Below are 24,912 nucleotides of genomic sequence, written 5' to 3'. Positions count from 1 at the left end.
AGAAAGGATAGAATAATTCCTAGGCCAAGGGCTAACCTCTTGAAGAAAGTCAAGAGATGGGCACTAAAATTTTGTTTGTGTCTGGCTTCTCTTCGAGAACACCAAGTTCTTCTTTCCAACTTTCAGAAGCAAGGTCTCTTTCCCAGCAGAGACCTCCAGGTCGGGACACCGGTGGGAGGCGGTTGTTCTCCAATGGTTACATGCAAACACATGAGGAAGACAGAGGAGCAGTATCGCAGGGAAACTGACAATCTGAATTCTGTGCTACCAGCGGAAGCTTCGGGAAGACAATGACGAGAATCGTCATGCAGAGACTGTGTGCCGGGGCTTTTCATCTGTCATCTCATTGTAATCCACACATGTAAGTCTGTGACGAGGGATCATCACAGTGATGAGCCCAAGCCCAGAGACCTGAAGTGACTTGCCTCTAGTCACACAAGTGAGGTGGCAAGGTTGGGGGGATTCGAGTCGTAAGACCACCCTCTCTTTCACCCTCTTTGTCTCGATCAAAAATACATTTTGGAAGGCAATTGAGATAAAGACACCAAGTCAGAATTCTGATTTCAAAGACATCCTGCAAAATTAATTTCCTATCTCTCTGCTTAATGGGAAGGCCATCCGATTATCTATCCGCTCCCTGTAATCAATTAAAATTAAATGAAAGCAGCTCTATCTCTTCGTGCGAACACTGAGAACAAATACTAATCACATTTCTACCTCGAATGGGTATGAGCAAAGGAGTGGGGCACTCACGGTTTTACAGATGTGCTCAGTGGGGCCATCAAACTCCTGCTGCATTCTTTCCTCCAGGAAATAGATGCGAAGCTTTAGGTTAAAATTTTCCTTCTTCAATTCAGTGATTTGCTGGAAAATAAGCACAGAAAGGCCATCAAAAGTAAGGTCAGGGGCTGGAGCAATATTAGCTCAAAGGGCTGAGTGCAAGGCTTGGCAAGCAGGAGGCCCGCGTTCGGTCCCTTGCACTGCACGGTACCCTGAGCACTGCCTGGTCCATGGCTCGTGGGCACCTTCAAGCACTGAGATTCAACTAGCCCCTCCCTGAGCACCACCAGGGGTGCCCCCCGCCAAAAAAAAAGAAACACAAACCCAAAAAGAGGGTCTAAGGATGATACTGAACTAATCTCAAGGTTTCCATAAACCGATCAAAAGCTATAGGAAAAAAAAAAATCGCGTTTGCTACATTGGTATCAACCCAGATCCCACAGCAATTAAACTAATAATAAAGAATACAGCATACATCTGTAAACGGGACGACAACAGATAAAATAACACATTCCCTTAAAATGCACAAATCATCAAGATTCATCAACAATGAATAGCTTGTATAGTCTTACATCTACTTTTTTATTATTATTAAGTATAGGTGAGACAGACCATTACAAACTATTCATGACTGGGTTTCAGTCATACAATGATCCAACACCCATCCATCCACTAGTGTGCATTTCCCAGCACCAATGTGCCTCGTTTTCCTCCCACCATCTCCCAACAGCCCCTCCCCCCAACAGCCTCTATGGCAGGCACTTTTCTTCTTTCTCTCTCCTTTTGTGCATTACAGTTTGCAATACAGGTACTAAGAGTCATGGTGTTTGTTCAGGGCATTCAGAATTTTTATCAGGAAGGTAAGGCTAGAGTAGATTTTTTTAATTGGGTGACAGCTTTGGGGTATGAATGGGACTGCCAAGGCTTCCAGAAGTACAGGTTGGTCGGGGGAGGCAGCCCATCCCAACCCCGAGAAAGCCTATAGATTTCAATCACATATCCCACACAGCCAAATTTTCAGCAGATTATGTCTTGGTGAGGTCTCTGAGAAGGTGGAGTACGCCAGGGGCACAGCGATTTTGAATTGTGGAAGCAAGTGGCTGCCTGGGATTCTGCTTGGGAGGCGGCCAGGCTGATCCACCCCCTATGATTTACCCGGGTCTGTTCAGCCCTTGCACAGGTCTGAGATTAACTGCAGCTTTTGATCTCTTTTGAGATTAATGGTCTGTGACGCAAGGCCAGTAGAAGAGCTTACATGGTGGCAATGGAGTTGGTTTGTGGTGGTGACCGCCAGTGTCTCAAGGAGTATAGGGAAGTGCGGAGGGAGGCAGCCCATCCCAACTTCGAGGAAGACTGAAGATTTCAGTCGCAAACCCAAATATCCAAATTTTCAACTGGTTAATCTCTTGGTGAGGTCTGTCCTCAGACAACAGAGTCCAGCCAGAGGCATGGTGGCAATTCTGGATTGTGGTGCAAGTGGCTGCTGGGGGTTCTGCTTGGGTGGGCATGAGGCTGACCTACCCCTCTCCGATTTACCTCAGTCTGTTCAGTCTTGCACAGGTCCAAGATTAACCATGGCTTTTGATCTTTTTCAAGATTTATTTATGGGTCTCTGAAGCAAGGCCAATAAATGAGCTTGTATAGCTAAGGCAAAAGTGGTTTGTGGACACGGCTCCCACATACTTAACTTTTGGCCATTTAATTTTCTCAGGAAACTTGGTCCCGAGTTGTTGGACCCCAGGACCCATACAGCCAGAGGCACAGCAGCAATTTGGGGGTATCAGGAAGCATGAAGCCACCATCAGCTGCAAGTGCACTCAACCCACAAATACAGGTTGACCTGCTGATAGCACCACACACCACTCCTGCCCCCCCCCACTTATATCTCTTTAAAAGACTAAATCTGCAGCTAAAAATCATTAGAAGAGAATATTGTAAATTCAAATCCAGTTGACTTCAAAAGCAATTTCTGCCAAGGCTTAAAGGAGAAATAACAAATTCTACACAATTTTTTCCAAAAAACCTAAGATGAAATAATGTTCCCACTTCATTTTATAAGGGTAGCATTTACTCTGATGCTAAAACCAGACAAAAGCATTTCAAGAAAGCTACACATAAAATCCTTCACGAACAGATACAGAAATCCTCAACTAAACTTTAGCAAATCTGGGGAACAAAGAACAAATACAAGAAGAAGTATTAGTCTAGTTATCCTAGACTAGACCAGTCACCTTAATATTCAAGACTCAATTCACTGGAACCAGCGTGAAAGCCTGGTGAGCACCACAAACAAGCAAGGAAATATGGCAATGAAGCTCTCTGGTCATCACAACAACAAAAAGGTAAGGTGAGGAGAGGACTGTAATTAATGAAACCAACAATAACAACAAATCCATACAGTACACCAGGCTAGAAGACTAAAGAAAAAAATTACACCAACAAAAGCCCAACAATAACCTGAAAAAAAAAAAACAACAGTCAATCAAAATAAAAACTCAGCAAACTAGAAATTAAAAGCTTTTTTAATCTGTTAAAGAAAAACTGTTAAAGCAAAACAAAACAAAAAGACACACACACACTGACATAAAGCATTTAATCAGAAATGAAAACTGAGTGCAATATCATAATAGCAATATCAGGAAAAATAAAAAGATAATTATTCCCACAATTTCTATTCAACACTATTTTTTGAAGACAATTCACCAAGATAAAAGAAAGGTAACCCTGGGCCAGAGAAATAATATAGCAGGGAGGGTACTTGCCTTGCACGCCAGGTGTGGCCCAAGGAGGGAGGGAGGGAGGGAGAGAGGGAGGGAGGGAGGAAGGAAGGAAGGAAGGAAGGAAGGAAGGAAGGAAGGAAGGAGAGAAAGGCTAGTCTTCACTTTCAATTAATGGAGCTGGAACAATCAGACCTCTATTTCCAGAAAAAAAAATGAACCTCAACCTGAAACTCCTATCTTAAGCCCTTGTTAATCTGTTGGGTAGAATGCATAAAGGGTCAGCCTCTGTAGAAGCAGTATGGAGGATTCCCAAATGTTAAAAATAGATGAACTTCATGTAGAACATGAACTTCGCATGCAGGAAATAGCTATATAATAATTGCCACCAAAAGGAAAACATATCTACCATAAGACCCAGCAATTCCAGGGACTGGAAAGATAGTACAGTCCTTGGATGCAGCTGATCTGGGTTCAATCCCTGACACTGTATGTGGAACCCAAGCCCCATCAGGAGTGATTCCTGAGCACCAAGCCCTGAGCACAACCATGTCCATCCCCCCCAAATGATCCTTCAACCCCACTCATAGGTATCTGTTTGAAGCACACAAAACACCCATTCAGGAAGATACAAGTCCACCTATGCTCCCTGAGCTCTACTTACAACAGTCAAGATAGAGCAACAACACCAAGTGCCCGATGACAGCTGAGTGGGTACAGAGATGTGGTCTAGAGACACAGCATCTACAACAGCCTGGGGGGCACTGGAGGGAATCAATCGTTCTGTGAATAATAAGCCAGATGAGGAAGGTAATCCTGGATGATTTCACTCAGGTGGGGCATATAAAGACTCAACGCATGGGACCGGACAAAGCCAAACCAAAATCCGTGGAGTCAAACCACAAGAAGTGGGGTTACCAGAAGCGGGGAAAAAGGAACAAAACAACGACAACCACAAAATCCTGTGGCCTATAGTAGAGGAATATTGGTAGCTTGGTGCTGGGTGTGGTATGGTAACATACTTAAGAGGTGAACCTGTACTCCTAAAACATAAGCAGAATATATATATACTGGTGTTGGAAAATGTACACTGGTGAAGAGACGGGTGTTGGAGCATCATATGACTGAAGCCCAATCATGAAAAACTTTGTAACTATATGCTTAAAATGTACGTGTAAAGCCACAAAAAGCTCCTGAAATCAAGAAGACATAAAGAAGAGAATGACCAATTTAACTATCAATATTTATTCTATCAACACAATCAGAATCAAACTATCCCCACTGGAATTTTTCAGCTAGACATAAGCTAGCTAATACACCTTTTTCTGCCACTAAAATGTGGCAGAAAATTCATTTTATTTTTTGGGGTGGGGGTCACACCCATCGATGCTCAGGGGTTACCCCTGGCTCTGCACTCAGGAATTACTCCTGGTGGTGCTTGAGGGACCATACGGGAGGCCAGGGATTGAACGCAGGTCAGCAGCATGTGAGACAAACTCCCTACCTGCTCCAACCCTGTGATTCACTTGAAAAAAAAAGAAAACTAAATTCTAAAAATATATACAATATTATAAACCAATATCACTGCACTAGAAAAACATACTTATCTTCATAATAAAAATAATCCTCATAATTTAAACAAGAGCTAACCAAAATTAGCTCACAGTATATATAAAGCATAAAATCATTAACTTTTAGAAAAACACATCCTTGAGATCCTGAGGCAAGCAAAGAGTATCTTAGATGTACACACCAAAGGCATGGTCCATAAAAAATAGCCCTTTTTAAATAAATCAAGCTTCATCACAATTTAAAATGTTTGCTTTGAGGGACAGGAAGTTGGACCCAGGGGTTGGAGGTATGCTTTGCATGCGTAAGTCCCAGGTTTGATTGCCAATACAGAATGATTTCCAAGCGCCACCAGGTGTGATCCAAAACCAAACACAAAAGTTTGCTTTTAAAGCACAGTCTCTAAAGACCAGCTACACACTGGAGAAAATATTTCCCTACTGTACGTCCAACATGAGAATTGTCCTCTAGAACATATAAATAATCCTCAAAATATAAATGTAAGAAAACCACCACTATCCTATATATATATATACATATATATACACATAGATATATATAAAACATTTGAAAAGAAAAGATATAAAGATGACAGTAAATTTTGAAAATAGATTTTAACAACTTTAGTCACTAAGGAAATATAAATTATAAATTTTGTAAATAAAATTATATATAAACATAAATTAAAAATATAAATAAGATAACCTCCACACCTATTAAAAAGGATTTTGTCAAATGTATTGATACTGCCAAGAGCTCATGAGGCTATGAGGCAAATGGTCCAGTCTGCTGACAGGAATTCAAAATGACACAACCACTCTGGATAACTGCTTGGCAGTTTCTTTCAAAAAAAAAATAAAAGCTACATTTACCAAATAACTCTGCAATTTCACTCCTTTGCAGTTACCATAGAAAAATGAAAACCTATGTTCACACAAAAACCTATACATGAACGTTCACCACAGTTTAATGACTAATCACGAAAAACTGCCTTTCAGAGGGTGGACAAATCAACAGACTCATCTATAAGACTGAGTAATACTTGGTCACTAATAAGCACAACATGTATTTCAAAGGCATTACACTGAGGGCAAGAAGCCAGCCTCCAAAGATTACATAGTGTATGATTCCACTTAGATGACAGCTGGAAAAAGCAAAATTATAGGGACAGAAAACATTAGTTTTGGTTTACTGTGGCATTAGCTGCGAGAGATTTAGAGTAATGAAAGGGCTGACCACAATGACACAACACAGGAGAACTTTCATTTTGGGTTGTTCTCTGCTCAAACTACAGTGAAGGTTACTTGAACCTAGAACTGTATACACACATGTAAAACATCAAACAGAAGTTGTAAGACAGCATTCATGTGTCAAAATTCCTTAAACAGGTAATTCCTCGAATTTAAGCCAATACCTTAAATTGGTATCTTTTATGTAAGATAATGAAAATAAATCTAGCAAAATATTAATAACTATACTTAAATATTAATACATTCTCCAAAAATATATACTCACTGTTTTTTTCCAAAGTTTTCAAAAATGCTTAGTAATAATATATAACACAATCTTTAATATTAAAACACTCCTGGGTGCCAGGATAAATGGAGATGGTAAGCACACTCTGTATAAAGCACACCCTATATTTCAAACTGCCTGCTCTTCGCCTTCTTGTTAACACTTAGGGATTCAATTTTTGTGGCTAACAATAACAGCACAAAAAAACAACTGGAAGGTTCATTAAAGTCTCCTTTTAAATGTTTTAAGGAAAGAGCACATAAAACATTCATTCAAACAAAAAAGTCAATGCTGCCAGCTGCCGCCTATAAAGAAAAACCTTATTCTATTACTCAACTCCCAATAAAATATTTATGGAGGTTGCTGAAAAAGCCCACATTGTACACATGGCTAAAATCCTTAGCAACCCTTGAAAGAATATTTGTCCTATTTATAGGCCACGATGTTTTTAAGGAAAATACGAGAAAGGCTAATAGCCTTCAGCAGGGCACCACCAACACCCGACAGGCCCAAATAAATTGTAGGGAACACAAACGCATCTGCCCACAACAATGCCTGCTGGCCCTGCTAATGAGCTCCTCTCGAGTCAAGTTTTCTCTGATCATCCCCATCCGGGTGAATGAGGGATTCTGCCCAATGATCCCATCCCCTCAACTCTCATCACAGTGCATTTCCCACCACTGGACCAGCAGGGTACGGGCATTTTCGGACAACTCATCCCTCAGAGAAGAGAAACCCCATCAACCCTGCACTTCCTGGTCACAGAGGGGAAAAAACAAGTCACTAAACACACGAAGGGACATATGAGATGAGATGGCAGCGTGACAGAAGGGGGTCTCCTCGGGCTTCACACTCGGACACACGCAGCAGACGTCACCTCACTAGGTTTGTGTGTGCCTGGTGATTTCAGGGTTTTGGAACTGGTAGGGAGCAGGGTGTTGCTTTTCTGGGTTTTTTTTCCCCCCCTGTGTGTTGGCCAGGTGGTGCTCAGGAGATCATACAGTGCTGGGAATGGAACCTGGGGTTCCCACATGCGAAGCACAGACTCCAAGCCCTCTGGGCCAGCCACCCAGCCCCCTGCACTGCTTCTTCCCACCACTCCTAGAATAAAATCCTCTGCCTCTTCCACCCTGCCGTGCCTTCCTTTCCCCTGCTCTGTTCACAATGTACTACCTAACTACTGTCCTCCCTGGCCCTCAACAGCCCGGCCACTGTTTATCTGCTCAGCTCTACCTGCACCATATCTGGAACAGTGCAGACGCTGAATGAATGGATGAGACGCTGAATGAATGAAATACAGTCTTGACACATGACTAGCTGCGGGACCTGGTCAAGTTCATTTTTGTGGGCCTCACTTCCTTTATGTATGAAACTGGCATTAGGACAATGCCTATCTCATAGATCTATTATAAAAAGTAAAGGAAAATAATTAGAATGTTCAGCATTTGTGCCTGGCAACAATATAAAAACCTGAAACACTTCAACATTCTTCTCATTTGTACTTTTCCTTTAAGAAACACAAGTTCTGGGGCCAGAGGGATACAGCACAGCAGGCAAGGCATTTGCTTGACATGCAGCCCTCGGGAGTTGAATTCTCCAGCACCCCATTTGGCCCCCAGAGCCATGCCAGGGAGCAGAGTGCTCCCTGCGTGCAGAGGCAGGAAGAAGCTCTGAGCACTGCCAAGTAAAGTATGAAGGAAGGGAGGAAGGGAGGAAGGGATGGAGGGAGCGAGGGAGAGAGGGGAGGGAGGGAGGGAGGGAGTGAGGGAGGGAGGGAGGGAGGGAAGGAAAGAAGGAAGGAAGGAAGAAAGGAAGGAAGGAAGGAAGGAAGGAAGGAAGGAAGGAAGGAAGGAAGGAAGGAAGCTTTTCGATGAAAAGTGGGAAAACAAACAAAAAAACATTTAATCTGAGTTGGAAAAACTGAACTCAGCTTACCATACAATAGGAATAAACACACCAAAATACAACGTAGAAACTTCCTGCTCAAAAGTAAGCTAACATGAGCCTTCCTGACATACTCCAGTCTCTGGATACTAAGTGTTACTGGGAACAGCAGCCATTTGTAGCGAGTAACACGCCACAGGACTCCACAGGATGATGGGGTGGTAATTCTGAGAATATGGAAAGGGCCCGGCTCAGCTGTGGGTGGGATTCTGAGCGGCCGTTTGTCCATCACACTGGCTTCCTCCCACTTTCGCCCTACCCAGTCCTTCTCCAGCCTAGCGCTCCACCCAACCGACTAGGAAAGAGAAGCAAAGACCAAGAACATCAAAGAGAATCGGGACAACTTACAGCCAGGCATGCTGGTCATGGAACCCCAGCGAGGCATCTAATTCTGGCCACCAGTCCCCCGCAGCAAGAGCCCAAACCAGCGCCCCAGGGCCAGCTCCCCTCTGTCCAGGAGGCCACAGGGCTGGACTCCAAGGGTATGACGGGAGAAATGACTGAAGTCTCTGGAACACTGTTTACTTTTCTCTCAAGGGAGGGTTTAAAAGCAAACAAACAAAAAAGTCCAACACTTCACAGGAGTCCTGTGACCAGCAAGAAGAGCAGGCAGGAGAACCCTTGGAAGGAATTCATGTCTTGGGGCCATCGGCAATGTCTTATCCTCAGAAAGAGTCTGAGCACTGGGGCTGGAGATGTAGTCCAGGGGTTAAGGCACTCACCTTACACGGAATAAACCCTGATTCAATTGAATTTAATTCAATTCATTATCCCCACCCCCCACCCACCCCCCGCCCAGCGGCCCCAGGACCCACCCCTGAGCACAGACCCAAGAATAAGCCCTGAGCATCACTGGGTATAGCAGCCGGTATCCAAATATTCAAAACCCCGTTAGACCCATCGCCCTGACGGGATAGAAACCACACACACTTGCTGCCTGAGGCTCATCCCTGGAGAACAAGGCGGCCTGGAAGTCAGCGTGCCAGCTGCAGCCGAGCGCGGCGGCGAATCGAGGACAGTGTGCAGTTTCTGATTCCCCTCCGCTCCCCGGGGTCCTCGAACCGTCAGGAAAACCATTACCAGGCAAACGGCTATTTATCAACAAACGATTCTGTAGCAATAACAGAATGCTAAAGCTGAACCCCAAACAACACTTGGAATTTAACGGCTTTATGAAATCAACTCTTTTTTATACTCTCTTCAGCTTTTGCTCATGAATATACATTTGATGTAAAATTAAAACAGAGGCAAGTTTGTTATTCCAGTGCTTTCCCCGATACCACAGCTCAAGTATTCTTCTCATTGTTGCAGGATCACGCACCGCGACTAGCTAAAATGACTGCACCAAACCTCACTGACTTGATTCCCCGCCAAATATTAACCCTCTCCCTGCTGATCACTGGCAGATTCTGTGCGCTAAGCTTTGAGCTGAGCCTCCTTTTAGTTCCTCAGTCGTACCTAGTTCACAGGTAGGTCATAATTCATTCATTTATGCATCTATTTTAGAAGGCAGAAAAGCTTATTGGAAAGTGGGAGAGGAAAGGTAATTCTCCATGTGGGGAAGAACTAGGTAGAGGACCAAGTTCGCCTGGTCACAATTTTTTTAATTTTTTTTTATTTTAATGAATCACCGTTACAGACATAAACTTGCATAACTGGTTAAAGAAACTTTGGTACATCTACACAATGGAACACTATGCAGCTGTTAGGAAAGATGAGATCATGAAATTTGCATGCCAGTTGGATAGACATGGAGAGTCTCATGCTAAGTGAAGTGAGTCAGAAAGAGAAAGACAGACAAAGAATGACTGCACTCATTTATGGAATATAAAGTAACAGAATGGGAGACTAACACCTAAGGATAGTAGAAATAAGGGCCGAGAGGATCACTCCATGGCTTGGAAGCCGATCTCAAATGCTGGGGGAAAAGGCCTCGTCACAATTTAATACTCTCCAACCTCATCTTCCTCACAGGAATGTTGGAAGAAGTCAAAGGGATGAAACATAATTTTCTTGTTCCCAAGTTTTCCCAGTCAGACCCACCACAGCAATAAACACAATTAGGCTGAGCTTTTTCGCTCACTAGGTTGTTTGCTGAGAATAACTTTTCCCCCGAAATGCTTTTCTGAGCGACAGAACTTTGAGAAGCATCCAAGCCTCTTTCCAATCACCTTCAGAAAAACTATGCAGGTGTGAATTGCCCACTGGGCCACCCAGAGCACGCGGTCTGAGAAACCCTGGGCATCCCTGAGCATCTACAGTGGCAGCAGGAAACCCTCCTGCTATACCGTGTGTCCCTGTCCTCACGCTTCCTGGGACCTTCCCAGGTCATTAAATAGTCAACGTGATTCCTAAGGTCCTGGGTGCTATGGGCCCCCCGGTACAGCACCAGCACCCCAAGATTGGCAGCACTACTCTCTGACACATTGGGCTCTGTTCCCAACTACTTCTACCGACTTGCCTCCACAGTTCTTGCACTCCTGACTGTTCACACCTGGCTTCACCTGGACCTCACAACTGCTGAGGCTCCTGACACGTTCCCTGATGCCCAGCGATGCTGTCCTCATCTATTGTGTTAACAGTGACGAGAGCGCCTCACTTTGCCTGAAGATCTGGTACACTGGTACGCCTGGCATGTGCCGTTCAATCTTCACCGGGACCCTGTCACTGTCACTGTCCTCCCTTTGTTCATCGATTTGCTCAAACGGGCCCAGTAACGTCTCCATTGTGAGACTTGCTGTTACTGTGTTTGGCAAATCGAATACGTCACGGGTAGCTTGCAAGGCTTTGCCGTGCAGGCGAGATAGCTTGGTATCTTGGTATACCAAGCTACCCCTCTCGGTAGCTTGCCGGGCTCTCCGAGAGGGGCAGAGGAATGAAACCCAGGTTGGCCGCGTGCAAGGCAAACGCCCTACCCGATGGGCTATCGCTCCAGCCCTCCAGGTCTCACTGAGACTCTGGAAGACAGAAATTCTTTTTCCCACTTTTCACATTTATAGGTTTAGAAAACCTTATGCAACCAAAATGTATAGGCTTAGAAAACTGTATACAAGGCCACACTTGTGTTCAACACCAAAATGTATTACCTGCAACACCATCTCCTCTGGGTAGTTCTGGGTAGGAAGCAAGCAGAGGCCTGTGTTATACAAGTACATACATAAACATGAAATTCCAAGCAGTAACAGAAAAATAACAGAGTGCTGCCTGCTTGCTTTGAGAGGAAACAGGGATTCTGGGAGAGCCAGGGAAGGGAGCTAGGAAGCCTCTGTGACCAACCACACTGGCATGGGAAGGGCAGGGGCCCGCCTTCCAAGAGGGTGCCAGAGGGAAGAGCCCTCCACAACACCTGCTGAGCTCAGAAAGGCAAAAACAGCATCATGCGGGGCAGGGCTTGAGGACTTGGCAGAGAAGTTAGCGATGTCCTTCCACGTCGAAGAAACAAGCACCACGGCAACAAAAAAGCATGGGGTTAGGACGCAGGGAGTTGGCTGAAATGAAAGTACTATCTGAGTTGGGCACCAGCACCAAGAGTGACCACTGTGTGCCTGGAAGAGGCTAGGGGCTTCTCATGTCGTGATTCACATCACCCTCCTAACAATTTTTTTTCTTTGCTTTTTGGGTCACACCCAGTGATGCTCAGGGGTTCCTCCTGGCTCTGTGCTCAGGAACTTCTCCTGGTGGTGCTCGGTGGGCCGTATGGGATGCTGAGGATTGAACCCAGGTCAGTTTCCCAGATTCCTCAGAAAGTTTCCCAGATTCCTCAGAAAGGAAACCACCAGAAATAAGAAATCCTGCTCCAAGCTGTAGCGGGGTGGGGCAGGGAGGGGGCTCAGAGAGCTGGAGAATGTGCCTGGCAGACGGACCCCCAGGTTTGCTCTCTGACCCAGCAAGGCCCTCAGAGCACTCCCTGCAATGGCCTGAAAACAAAAATAAAAAGCACAAACATCAGAAATCCTACCCGCAATATCTGCTATTTGCTGCATGTGCTTGACTTGATACCTCTGACATCCAGAAATTACATTTTTTAGGAACATGCCCTAAGGAAACAATCTTGTAAATGTGAGAAGACTTACACACTGGGAGAGTTTCGGAAGTGAAAAATGAGAAGGGATCTCAGAATGTCCATATTGAGAGATTATGTCAGCCACGGTTCAGCCCGCCCCTTTGAACAGAGTCTTTACAAACTATTCCTAGTCAAAGAATGTTTTCCATCAGGGGAAGAGAAGAAAGAGAGAATGAGAGAGAAAGACAGAATAAAAGATAGAGAAAGAGAGAGAGAGAGAGAGACTGATCTCCCCAGAAAAGGTCACACCAGACACACACCGTCCTTCCAAAGCACTGCCCTGGTCAGGCCACATCCACCAGGAGCACTTCGGGGCACAAACAATTACAGTGGACAGATCAGGCTCCCTCTAAGACTAACTGGACACGCCGTCTTCCTTCCTTCCAAACGCCCTGCCGCACGGGAGGAGTTCCTCAGCTCGGAGGGTACGAGATGACAGGCCACCATGTCCCAACCCAAAAGCAGCCACGGGTTTCTCTCCGTCAGAGAGGCACGTGCGGAGCTGCAGAGTGGCACCGAGGCCTGGGGTCAAAGCCGGGGACGTGCCTCCCTCTCCCTCCATGTGTGCCCAGTGAAAGGGCGGGAGGAGAGGACATTCCGAGTCCTCCAGTCCTAAATTCCTGACCCTCCTTGGAACATAGCGACACCCAGGCCCTCTCTCCTCCCCGCTTCCCTCCCGGGACACTGCCAGGCGCCTGAGTCCACCTGGCAGACATCGGCCAGAGGGGCCCTTTGCACACACCATTGAAACACAGGAGCCCCGCCCTTCGCAGTTTCTACCCACTGAAGTGCCTCTCTGTACCAGCGCGGTGGGTCCTGGCACCCACAGTGCTCCCCATCCATCAGCCCTCGTTCCCCAAGGCCCCAACTCACCTCATCCAGGAAGGAGTCCCAGATACCCCCCGCCCCCGCCAGTTCAGAGCTCTTCCTCTGTGTGCCAGACAGACACCCTGTCCTTCCCCCTACAGCTAACCTACTTCCTCTCCTTCTTCCCACTAGGCAGAGAGACTCACCTTCTGAATCTACTGCAGAATCTCTGTCCCGAGAACCAAAGCCTGGCACAAAGCATGCATTTGAAAATCGCTGCAGATGAATGTACGGGACATCTGAGAACACCAGAGGGAGGTCTGTCGTTTACCAACTCACAGGACCCTAACTGACGGGTCTTGGTGCTCATTCACAAATCCATCCTCAGAGGCCGACATCAGGGCAATCAAGAGCTTCCTCTTGACATCAAGAGCGCACAGAGCCAGGCCAGGCTCACGGCTCGGTGGCAGAGTCCAAGCCTCACATGCGTGTTGGGTTCCAGGCACCACAGTTTTTTTTATTATTTTGTTTGTTTGTTTGGGGGCCCACCCAGTGGTGTTCAGGGCTCATCCCTGGCCCTACACTCAGGGACCACTTCTGGCAGGCTCGGGGGAGACCACATGGGACGCCAGGGATCAAACCCAGGTTGGCCACCTGCAAGGCAAGCGCCCTCCCTTCTGGACAATCGCTCCGGTTCCCCTTCGCACCACATTTTTCAAAAAGAAAGTGGAAGATGCAGTTGGGAGGGGTGGTTCAAGTGACTGCACACGGAGCACAAGCACGGCTGTGGGCCTGACCCCCAGTTGCACAAGACCCCTGAACACCACCAGTGCAGTTCTGGTGGTCCCGGGCACTGCCAAGGTGACCCACACAACAGTTTTCAAAACTATGTATTTCCACCGCCCACCCCCCAATGATGTATGTCGACGCTGCAATCACATTAAACACCAACAGCATTTCCGATGAGGCCCTTCCACAATCCCTACACGGGCACCAGGCCTCCGGGCTCTGGCTAAATGGAAAAACCCCCAGCACTCGTAAAGACCTGAAAGGGAGACACTGAGACCTGGGTGGTCACTTCCATCTCAACTGCAGAATTTTCTCTGGGAAGTGCTACAATAAAAGATATTAATATCATAAAAACCTAACAGCAGCCAAAGGACTGGAGCCGTAAAGGAGAAGACATAAATTCCACATAGCGTTCGCAGAGTGGGCGCATGCTCGCCTTCGAGAACAATGGCAGGCGGGTCACCGAGAATGTCTGTGAGCATGGGCCAGCAAAATCCCAGGGCACAGGCCAAAGGAACGGCCGTAAATACAGGAGGGAGGAGGTCAGACGGCTCGCGCCCACAATGAGCTCGTGCCCATGCGCCCGACTCATCAATCCTCACGACAGCCCCATTGACGCAGAAACCATCACAGTCTTTTTTATTTTTTTCAGGTTCTTTTTGTTGTTGTTGTTTGTTTGTTTTTTGGGTCACACCCAGTGATGCACAGGGGTTACTCCTGGCTCTGCACTCAGGAATTATTCCTGGTGGTGCTCAAGGGGCGGATGCTGGGAATCGAACCCAGGTCAGCCATGTGCAAGGAAACACCCTACCTGCTGTGCTATCGCTCCAGCCTCATTCAGCCTATTTTTAAGACCAAGTACAGAGAGGCCCAGTGACCAGCCAATGCCAGCCCCCTGCATGTTGGCCACAAGACCGAAGTGGCCAGTGAGGGAACTTTCCTCAGACTTCAGTCTTGTGGCTGACACCTGCAGATACGAAGGGACAGGCAGTCTGTTCCAGTCCAGAAGGCATAGCTGGGAGGCAGCAGAGACTCCCGGCACCCCTAGCTCAACTGGCCCTCACCCCTCAGCTTTTCCAATAATTTTTAGAGAACCGCGGGTTCGATCCCCAGCATTCCATATGGTCCCGCAGGATTTCATTCTAATGATGAAAAACAATTGGACAATTCTAGGATTCCTCCCCTATGTAAAAGGCCAACAATAAAATGTGAAGCCAAGGGGCTGAAGCGATAGTACAACAGGTAGGGCAGGTTCGAGTCCCAGCATTCCATATGGTCCCCTGAGCACTGCCAGGAGTAATTTCTGAGTGCAGACCCAGGAGTAACCCCTGTGCATTGCCAGGTGTGAGCCAAAAAGCAAAAAAAAAAAAAGTGAAGCCAAAATTAAAAGGTTCTTTTTTTTTAGTCTACAAATAAAATCCAATATTGTACTCTTTGAAAATAAAACAGGTCTGTATCTTGCAGAGTTATTTTAACGCTCTCATCATGTTAAAAAAGAACAGAACCCTCACCACGCCTGGCTCAGGACAAGAGCTCAATAAACAGACACTGTTATTCCTCTTATGATGAAAACAGGAACAATTATTTAACAGTCTCGCTCATTTTAATTACCCACACCGTGGAATAATCAAATCCTATTCGCTGGGGAGGCCCCCAGACCCCACAGCAAGGATCACGTTGTACAGCTGAAATTATAACAACTCAAAGCTTAGAAATTACTTGTTTCCATTAGAGATCTGACAAGTCGTTCCTTCAATGGGTCGCTGGTGGTTTGCAGATGACTATTAGCGGTAATGAGTATTCTAAATTAAATCCAGAGACAGAACCGCTCGGCTCTGGGAAGACGACAGGGACAGCAAAGCCTGAGTGTGGGCCGTCCTCGCTGCGCCCTCAGTCTTCGGGCTGATAAGCATCTCCCGCACCTCGAGGAGTCTGGATTCCATTCGGTTACAAATGAAGAAGGGTTTCATTCCTCCCGTGATAAATGAGAGCACGGGACAGGTAACTTGTGAAGGAGAATTGGAATTGGGAAAATAATCTTATTTTCCGATGGCCTGACAAGCCAACACCCTCCGCTAACAGATGAGAGACACACGGCTGAAGGACAATCAGCAAGTAAGTCAAATCTCTGCCCCCCCGTAAACATTCTCGGGGCATCACAGGGCAGAGCTGGGCGGAGGCTATTCCCATGTTGACCGCCACAAAGGTGAAGTGGGCAAAATGCCAAGCAGAAGCACTAGTACAGCAGGGAGGGCAGTTGCCTCGCACACAACTGATCGGGGTTCAAGCCCCAGCATTCCATATGGTCCCCCAAACCCTGCCAGGAGAGGTTCCTGAGTGCAGAGCCAGGGATCACCTTTAAGCACTGCAGGTTAAGACCCCAAAACAAAACCAAAAAAAAAAAAATTGCCCTCCTTGTGCTTACCACGGGCTGTGTTCTTTACACTGACTTTATAGAAAGAGGAGGCACAGGAAGCTCACCCCATATACACCCCAGCCCAGCCCAGGCCCTTTCACTGGTCTGTATTGTGACTGGAGGGACGTGGGGCAGGGGGCAGAGGGGGCGGGGGGATGCAAGCAGACAGCACACATCAGTGGGGAGACTAACAGTTTCACAGCCACCGAAAACCTGGATTCTGATCCCTGCTCTGCCAAAGAGATACCAGGTGATAGAGCTCCCTCCATTAACCGTTAGAGCCCCGAAATGGGAGCCGTACAAAAAAACTATTAGGGCCTTAAAATGGCAGCTATACAAAATAACCTCAAAGAATTGCAGCAAGGACTAAGAGGGAACTATAAACCATGTATCATACGACACAAGAAAGCCCTGATGAACACGAGTCATAATACTACCTTAAACTGGTGGTGATATCCTTAAGGTAACGAGCACCTCCCATCTGGGACCCCAGAATTATCCCAAACTGCTGTTAATACCTCGAAACAAAACCGGTTGCAGCGATAGTATAGCAGGTAGGGCATTTGTCTTGCACGCAGCTGACCCGGGTTCGATTCCCAGCATCCCATATGGTCCCCTGAGCACCGCCAGGAGTAATTCCTGAGTGCAGAGCCAGGAGGAACCTCTGTGCATCGCCGGGTGTGACCCAAAAAACATAACAAAACAAAACAAAAAAAGAAATATCCCAAACTGCTGCTCCTGTCAGAAGCCAGAGCTGGCTCGGAGTGGAGCATGGATGGGGAGGGAGAAGGAGCACCAGGCCCAGCACACCTGCCCGCCCCAGCCCTGTACCACCCAGACCCCTCTCCGGAAAACCCGCCCCCCCCCCCAGGCCAGCTGCACTGTGGGCACAGAAACAGTCTGTTCGTAATGAGAGTCGGCATCTGCACTTACATGTTCAAAGTCCTTCATGTTCCGTGCTCTGGTGGGAGACACCGTTTCTTCTGACGCCCCTGGGAGCACTATGAAGAGAAAAGGGACAAAGGGAAGCATCACTCACACTGCCTGCAGCCGCACCCCCCAAGCAGGGCAGCGTCCAGGGGGGAAACCCCATGCACAGTGTCCAGAGCGTTCCCTGCAGGGACTCTGTCAGATCTAGGGGACTCTAACTAGTGTCTCCTCTGGGCTGAGAGGGTTGCTAGAATAATCCAGAATGCAACTTGAGTGCAATTCGGGGGGGAGGTCCGGTAGGGAGGAAATGTATTTCTGTTTACTTAAAAAAAAGAAAAGGAAGATTTCTAGGGAAGCACCGGGCAATTTTATTTATTTATTTTTTTCCCCTGAAAAAGAGTCAGGAGGCCCAGTAAGTTTAGGAACTTGTGCCATCTACGGCATCCTATTTTCTTTACAACTTAAACTAGCCTCCACATAACAATGTATATGTCAAAGGATGGACCAAAAAAATGCATATGGCAGGTGGCAAAACAGACCTGGTCAGACATGTGCCTCCTTACTGCCTGTCAAACACTTACTCTGCTGCCCAGGGTGCAGGCTTCGTGTGCTGGGCAATTAAAAGAGAGAGTGTCTCACTTGCGTGGCCACAAGGGTGGGCAAGCTTCATCTTAAAGCAGCAGACAAGCAGTGTTTTCAGCTTTGAGGGGCTTTCCAATCAGCCCCGCCACATCCACAAAGCCTGAAGTCTGTCAGCACTACTCAACTCTCACAGCACAGCCACACCGACCAATAATTCATCAGCAGATGAAGGAGCTATTCCAATAAGAGTCTGATTTTCAAAAGCAGGCAATGGGCCGGGCTGCCGGAGGCCTCTGCCGATACCCAAAGTGTTCTGCAGCTTCCTTTACTCAGGGACATTCCATTCCAGCACCACTCTGCACCGGAGGACAGCCAGGGAAACAAAGGCGGAAGGGACATGGGGCCCGCATCCAAGAAGCTCCCAACCCGGCAGGCAAGACCGAGCTGCTGGCCAATGGTTTGCAGCACCAAGTGCGTGGTGCCTTCTAGGCGCTGAGAAAATACACAGCTTCTGTCCAACAGACGCTCGCTAAGGGCCTCCTCAGCCCTGGGCTCCATTCAAGATGCTGCCACAGCAGGGAAAAGAGCACGGGCAGCTGACCCACCAGGAAGAAAAGATGAGGAGCTGAACCCCACGGAGTTGCAGGGGTGCCTAAGGACAGGAATGGCAACAGGAAAGGAAGGCGGCCACTTGCAGCACAGGAGGCCAGTGAGAAGGGGACCTCTAGCAGACACAGGGTCGGAAGGAGGCGACAACCCCGGTGAAACACAGCATCTGAGGTGCGAGAAGGCCCAGCCAAGAAGCCACAGCACTGAAGGCGAGAGACCCACAACCGCACCAAGGGCGCCAGCGAGAGTCTCGGCAACTGCGCTGGCCTCTGCAGAGATGCTCGGGACTCTGAGGAGTCGGGGGAGGGTTCGGAGCTAAGGAACATCACAAGAAACACCAGGGCATGCACGAGGCTAAAAGGCTGCCTGTCCGGAGGACACGGGATAATCCAGGCCATGGGCTGGAGGGAGGCTCAGATTCCAGAAGGCTTTGAAGTCGCCAACGGGAGTAAATGAAAGGAGTGGAGCGAAACACGGTGAGTTTCGAGAGAAACGCTCCCCTCCATCGCCCAGGGAGAAACCACGGGAGCATCACGCTTGGAGCTGTGGCAGAAAGAGGCTGCAGCAGGCACTGCGCAGATGAGGGGGTGGGAAGAGAGGGGTGGGGGTCTTCCCTCACAGAGTCCCAGAGGTGGGGGGCACAGTACCTGTTGGGAGACTACCCACAAGACAAAGGGTCAGGAGTGGCGGGGCCGACTGGGAAGCCCCAGCAGGCATCCGTGGTTACCCGGCCTCTCGGGCCTCCTCTGGCCTGGGCCCAGGATCCTCTAGACATCTCTCTGGAGTCACCCTGCCGGTCTCAGCTCCACAGCCAGTGCCAGGGCAGTGCCAGCTATACCCACCACCTCCCCACCCAGGTCAGCCCCTTCTCCTGGCCTCTCACAACACACATCAGAGGGTTTATTCAAGCATATTCTCCACTCCACCGTCTGCCTTGTGGATCTGCCAGGAACCAGTGTACTGCACCGTGGCCTGGCCAGGAAGCAGAGGTACCAAGAACCAGGGAACCAGCTGCTCCATTCCCTGCTCCTCGTTGCCCGGCGTGCACGGGAAGGCTAGAAACCACAACAGCTGGATTTTGTATTAGAAGCTCACAAGGAAAACCTGAAGGTGGTGTGTGGGCCCAAGTCTTCTGCAGAAATCAGCCCTGGGACACGGAGGCCGCCTGCGAGGAAGACATGGTCCCTGTGCGCCAAGCTTCATCCATCGGGAGAAGAGAAAAGAGCCAGAGAATAAACAACCCAGCGCCACCTCTGCAGGGCTGATGAGCAGGAACTCATGGATGCATGGGAGAGTGTTTGCCAAGCTCCAGCCACACAGCAGGGTCTCCTCATACTCCAGCCGCACACAACAGCTGCTCCGGCTCCTAAGCTCTCCCCAGTCATCTGTCTCCAGAGGACTGCTCGGGAGGGAACGCCGGGTCTCAGGCACAAACGGAATCCAGTGGCTGGCTGGGAAGTCCTGGACACACCATACCTCACAGTGGCTGGCCACTGGCCACTCAGCCACTGAGACCAGGAACACCACCACTGATGGAGTACAATCACTGCTCCAGCAAACTCAGGCTGAACCTGAGGAGCTGGGGAGTGAGGAACAGACCCCAGGATCCAGGCCCTATGGAGGGATGATGGACTCTGCTAATCTCATGTGTATGAAGGGGAACAGCAAATGAGAAAAACTGAGCATCTACTAGGAGCACTCAGTGGGCAGGGTGGGAATCTTCCCCCTCCCACCACCAACCTCAAAGCCCAGCCCCAGTCCCCTCAAGGCCCTGGGTCTGGGGTCTCGTCCACCTCAAACTCTGACCCAAACATAAGATCCAGTGTAAGGTACTTACCACCATTTCCCAGAGCGGCAGTGGCGCTGACGTCCCCCAGGTTAGCTGGCAGACTGGGAACAAGGCCGCTACGAGAGAACGTGTGTGATGAGAGATGAGTTAGTGCCTGATCACTAGGGACAATCATCAGGTCAGCACGATGTGTGAGCTGACTGGGAGGCAAGCCCGGCAGAGGGCAACAGCCCGGACTCTGGGGCAGAATTCTGGCTCTAAGGGCTGAATGACCTTCCAGCAGGCTATTCATTCCTTCCCTCCTTTAGCAAGCCAGATATGTGTTAGATGCAGTGGGCACGTGATAAAATGCATGATACTTATGCTTCCAATTCTTTTTTCAATCTCTTGCCATGAGGACAGCACCCATTAAAGATTAAGTTAGCCAATGGATGTGAGCTCTCAGCACATAGAAAATATTTAAGCATCTACTCATCTGTTAGAAAAGATGAAGTCATGAAATTTGCACTTAGGTGGATCAACATGGAAAGTATCATGTTAAGTGAAATGAGTCAGAAAGGGGGGGGGGGGGGCAGACACAGAAAGACTGCACTCATTTGTGGAATATAAAGTAACAGAATGGGAGACTTACACCCAAGAATAGTAGAGATAAGTATCAGGAGGATTACTCCACAGTTTAGAAGCCAGCCTCACATGCTAGGGGAAAAGGCAGCTCAGATAGAGAAGGGACCACCAAGTAAAGGGTGCTTGGAGGGTCCGCTCAGGATGGGAAATGTGGGCTGAAAGTAGACTATAGACCGAACATGACGCCCACTTAATACCTCTATTGCAAACCACAACACGAGAGAGAGAGAGAGAGAGAGGGGGGGGGGGGAATGCCCTGCCACAGAGGCAGGGTGGGGTGGAGGGGACGAGGTAGAGGTGGTCGGAGGGATGCTGGGACCACTGGTGGTAGAAAATGGGCACTGGTGGATCATTGTATGACTGAAACACAAGCACAAAAGTCTGTAAGTCTGTAACTGTGCCTCACGGTGATTCACTAATAAAAAAATTTTTTTAAAAAAATGGTATCTACTAATGTTTGTATTCTTACTGTAACAATTGTTAATATTCCTACCAACAAACAAAAATTAAGCTCTCCTAAGTCAGGTACCAATTCGGGTACTTTTTTTTTCTCTTTTTGGGTCATACCTGGTGATGCACAGGGGTTCCTCCTGGCTCTGCACTCAGGAATTACTCCTGGCGGTGCTCAGGGGACCATATGGGATGCTGGGAATCGAACCCGGGTCGGCCGCATGCAAGGCAAACGCCCCACCCACTGTGCTATCACTCCAGCTCCACCAATTCGGATACTTTAAAGCACGTAAAAGAAAGAAAAATTCAGGAGCCAGAGAGACAGTATAGAAGGCAGAACGCTTGCCTTGTATACCAGGTGACCCAGGTTCAATCCCCAGCATCACATATGGTCCCCCAGTCTCACCAGGAGTGATTCCTGGGTGCAGTCAATAGTAAGCCCTGAGCACTGATGGGTATGCCCCAAATTTAAAAAATAATACGAGAATGGGGAAAGCACAAATCATTGATCCAAGAAATTATTACTGGAAGAAGATAAAAACAGATTCCATCCTTGGGAAAAAGAAGAATAGATGGGAGGCATCACCTTACCCAATCTCAAACTGTACTACAAAGTGGCAGTAATTGAAACAGCATGGTATTGGAATAAAGACAGACCCACAGATCAATGAAACAGAGTGAACATCCTGCCACTGATCTTCAAATATATGATCAAATATATGATCTGTGGTAAAGGAGCAAGAAATACGATATGGAGCAAGGAAAGCCTCTTCAACAAGTGGTGCTGGGAAAACTGGACGGCTACATGCAAATAAATGAACTCAGACCCCTTTTCTAACACCAGGCACAAAAGTCAGATCACAATGGATTAAAGACCTCAATATCAGACCTGAATCCATAAGGTACATGGAGAAAAATAGGGGTAGAACCCTCCATGATATTGGGGTTAAAGGCATCTTCAAAGATGAAACACCACTGACCAAGCAAGTGGAAACAAAGATAAACAAATGGGAATACATTAAACTAAGAAGTTTCCGCACTTCAAAAGAAACAGTGACAAAATACAAAGACAGCCCAAAGATTGGAAAAAATTATTTACCCAATGCCCATCGGATAAAGGGTTACTTTACAAAAAAAAAAAATCCAACCCCATCAAAAACTGGGGAGAAGAAATGAACAGATACTTCCTCAAAGAAGAAATACAAATAGCCAAAAGCATGCAGAGAAATGCTTTACATCACTAATCATCAGGGAGATGCCAATCAAACAACAATGAGACATCACCTTACACCACAGAGATTGGCACACATCAAAAAGAACAAGAACAACCAGTGTTGGTGAAGATGCAGGAAGAAAGGAACTCTCCTTCATTGTTAGCGGGAATACTGACTAGTCCAGCCTTTTCAGAAAACAATATGGGAATTCCTCAAAAAGCTAGAAACTGAGCTTCCATACAACTCAGCAATACCTTTCTGGAATATACCACCAGGGGCCCAAAAGCACACGGCAAAACTGCCATCTTCATCTCCTCTGTTTACTATAGCACTATTCACAGTAGCCAGAATCTGGAGATAGCCTGAGTACATGAGAACAGATGACTGGTTAAAGAAACTATGGTAAATCTACACAACGGAATACTATGCAGCTGTGAGGAAAAATGAAGTCATGACAGTCACTTATAAATGGAAGGACATGGAGAGTACCATGCTGAGTGAAATGAGTGAGAAGGAGAGGGACAGACATAGAATGACGGTACTCATTTGTGGGATGTTAAAAACATACTATGAGACTAATGTCAAAGGACAGTAGAGATAAGGACCAGGAGAACTGGTCCACGGAAGCCTGCTTCAAGTGCTTGGGGAAAAGACAGTTGGGAGAGAGAAGGGAACACAATGACAAAGATAGTTGGAAATGATAACTCTGGATAAGAACTGTATGCTGAAAGTAGGTAACGGAACAAACATAACCTCTCAGTAATCATAATGCCCCAAAAGGAGGAGAGAGAAACAGAGAAAGTGTAAGAGTGAAAGAGAAAGAGAGAGACAGAGAAAGAGACACAGACAGAAACAGAGATGGAGACAGCAACAAAGACAGAGACAGAGACAGAGACAGAGACAGAGACAGAGACAGAGACAGAAGTAAAGTGTCTACCATACAAACAGGCTGGGGGAAGGGTTGCAGCTCCAGAAGGGACTAGTCATATGGCTCCCCAGCTCCATGCACCTCCACACCACGGAGACAATCCCCCATCACCTGAATTCTCAGGGAGCCACAGCCAAGGACTGGAGCAAGGAATCTGTTCTACAGAAGAAAGGAAAGGTCAGTCCTTGGAGTTAACAGGATCATTGTCTGCCCTCACCAAAAAAAAAAATTCAGGAGATGAACACCCAAGTAAAACAGTTCTTATTTAGGGAACCATGAGTGGGGAGGGAGAGTTATGCACTCAAGAAAGAACACGAGGGGCTGGAGAGATAGCACAGCAGGTAGGGTGTTTGCCTTGCATGCGGCCGACCCGGGTTTGATTCCCAGCATCCCATATGGTCCCCTGAGCACTGCCAGGAGTAACTCCTGAGTGCAGAGCCAGGAGTAACCCCTGTGCATCTCCAGGTGTCACCCCCCCCCCCCTAGAAAAAAGAAAGAACACGAGCTTCTCCAGAGGGGAGAGAGCCAAGCACACATCCTGAGCAGAGGCGAGGCGAATCCCCAGGATACAGGTATGTGCGCCTTTGCCTCTGCACAGTTCGTTTTTAAAAGATTTTCTCATACTGGCCCTCCAAGTTACTGCTAGGGTGGTGCCAAGGGGGAGAGCTTGGAACTGTTCATGGTCTTGGATATTCTTATCACAGCCCTAGTTTCTCCAAGAACCTCTCTTCCCAGAGGGTCCAACCTGGATCCTGCCATGGGACTTCTGCATCTCAAAGTGGGGTTTGAGATCCCTCCTTCTCAGTGGGGTCCTGGATGTCAAAGACCTCTATAATGCCTTTGGGCGCTTGGGCTCTAAGACTGTGACTTTTTTCTAATCCACATCATCAGCCACCCTCGGGCCCCTGCCTTAAGCCTGCCTTAAACAGTGAGAAAGGCCCAAAGCTCCAAACATCCACACGCTTTACCAAGGAAAGTACCAAGGCTCAGAGCATTTCAGTGCCATGTTCGTTACGTGGAGAACCAGTTTCAGAATCCAGGTCTACCTCCAGGAAATATTTCCCTGCCCCAAGCTATACAGAAGGACCAAAAAACAAGCTATACAATAGGAGCTGATAAACTCTCAGCTTGACTGCTGCAGTTTGCTCTTTCTACATCTCTAAATCCAAATCAACATATCGAAATT

The 24,912-nt window shown here is 47.6% G+C and overlaps 1 protein-coding gene and 1 non-coding gene across 2 annotated transcripts in view; one reads left to right on the top strand and one right to left on the bottom strand.

The window, feature by feature from the left end:
• The window catches only part of CDK5RAP2 (CDK5 regulatory subunit associated protein 2), a 189,426-nt gene that overhangs the window by 150,110 nt on the left and 14,404 nt on the right, over positions 1-24,912 (bottom strand). Inside the window, exons 2-4 of the mRNA XM_056138589.1 lie at positions 20,559-20,626; positions 17,534-17,601; positions 754-864 (exon numbers count right to left, since the gene is read on the bottom strand). Of these exons, the coding sequence (XP_055994564.1) occupies positions 754-864; positions 17,534-17,601; positions 20,559-20,626 (247 nt within the window). The remainder of the gene's footprint in view (positions 1-753; positions 865-17,533; positions 17,602-20,558; positions 20,627-24,912) is intronic.
• On the top strand, positions 16,593-16,730 carry LOC130045872 (small nucleolar RNA SNORA51). The gene has a single exon (XR_008795637.1). It is a non-coding gene; the product is annotated as a small nucleolar RNA SNORA51 (small nucleolar RNA).

Source organism: Sorex fumeus, unplaced genomic scaffold (assembly GCF_029834395.1).
Source record: "Sorex fumeus unplaced genomic scaffold, SorFum_2.1 ptg000129l, whole genome shotgun sequence".
Lineage (NCBI taxonomy): Eukaryota > Metazoa > Chordata > Mammalia > Eulipotyphla > Soricidae > Sorex > Sorex fumeus.
Note: the sequence above shows the minus strand (reverse complement) of the source record. Positions and strands in the feature narration are given on the sequence as shown.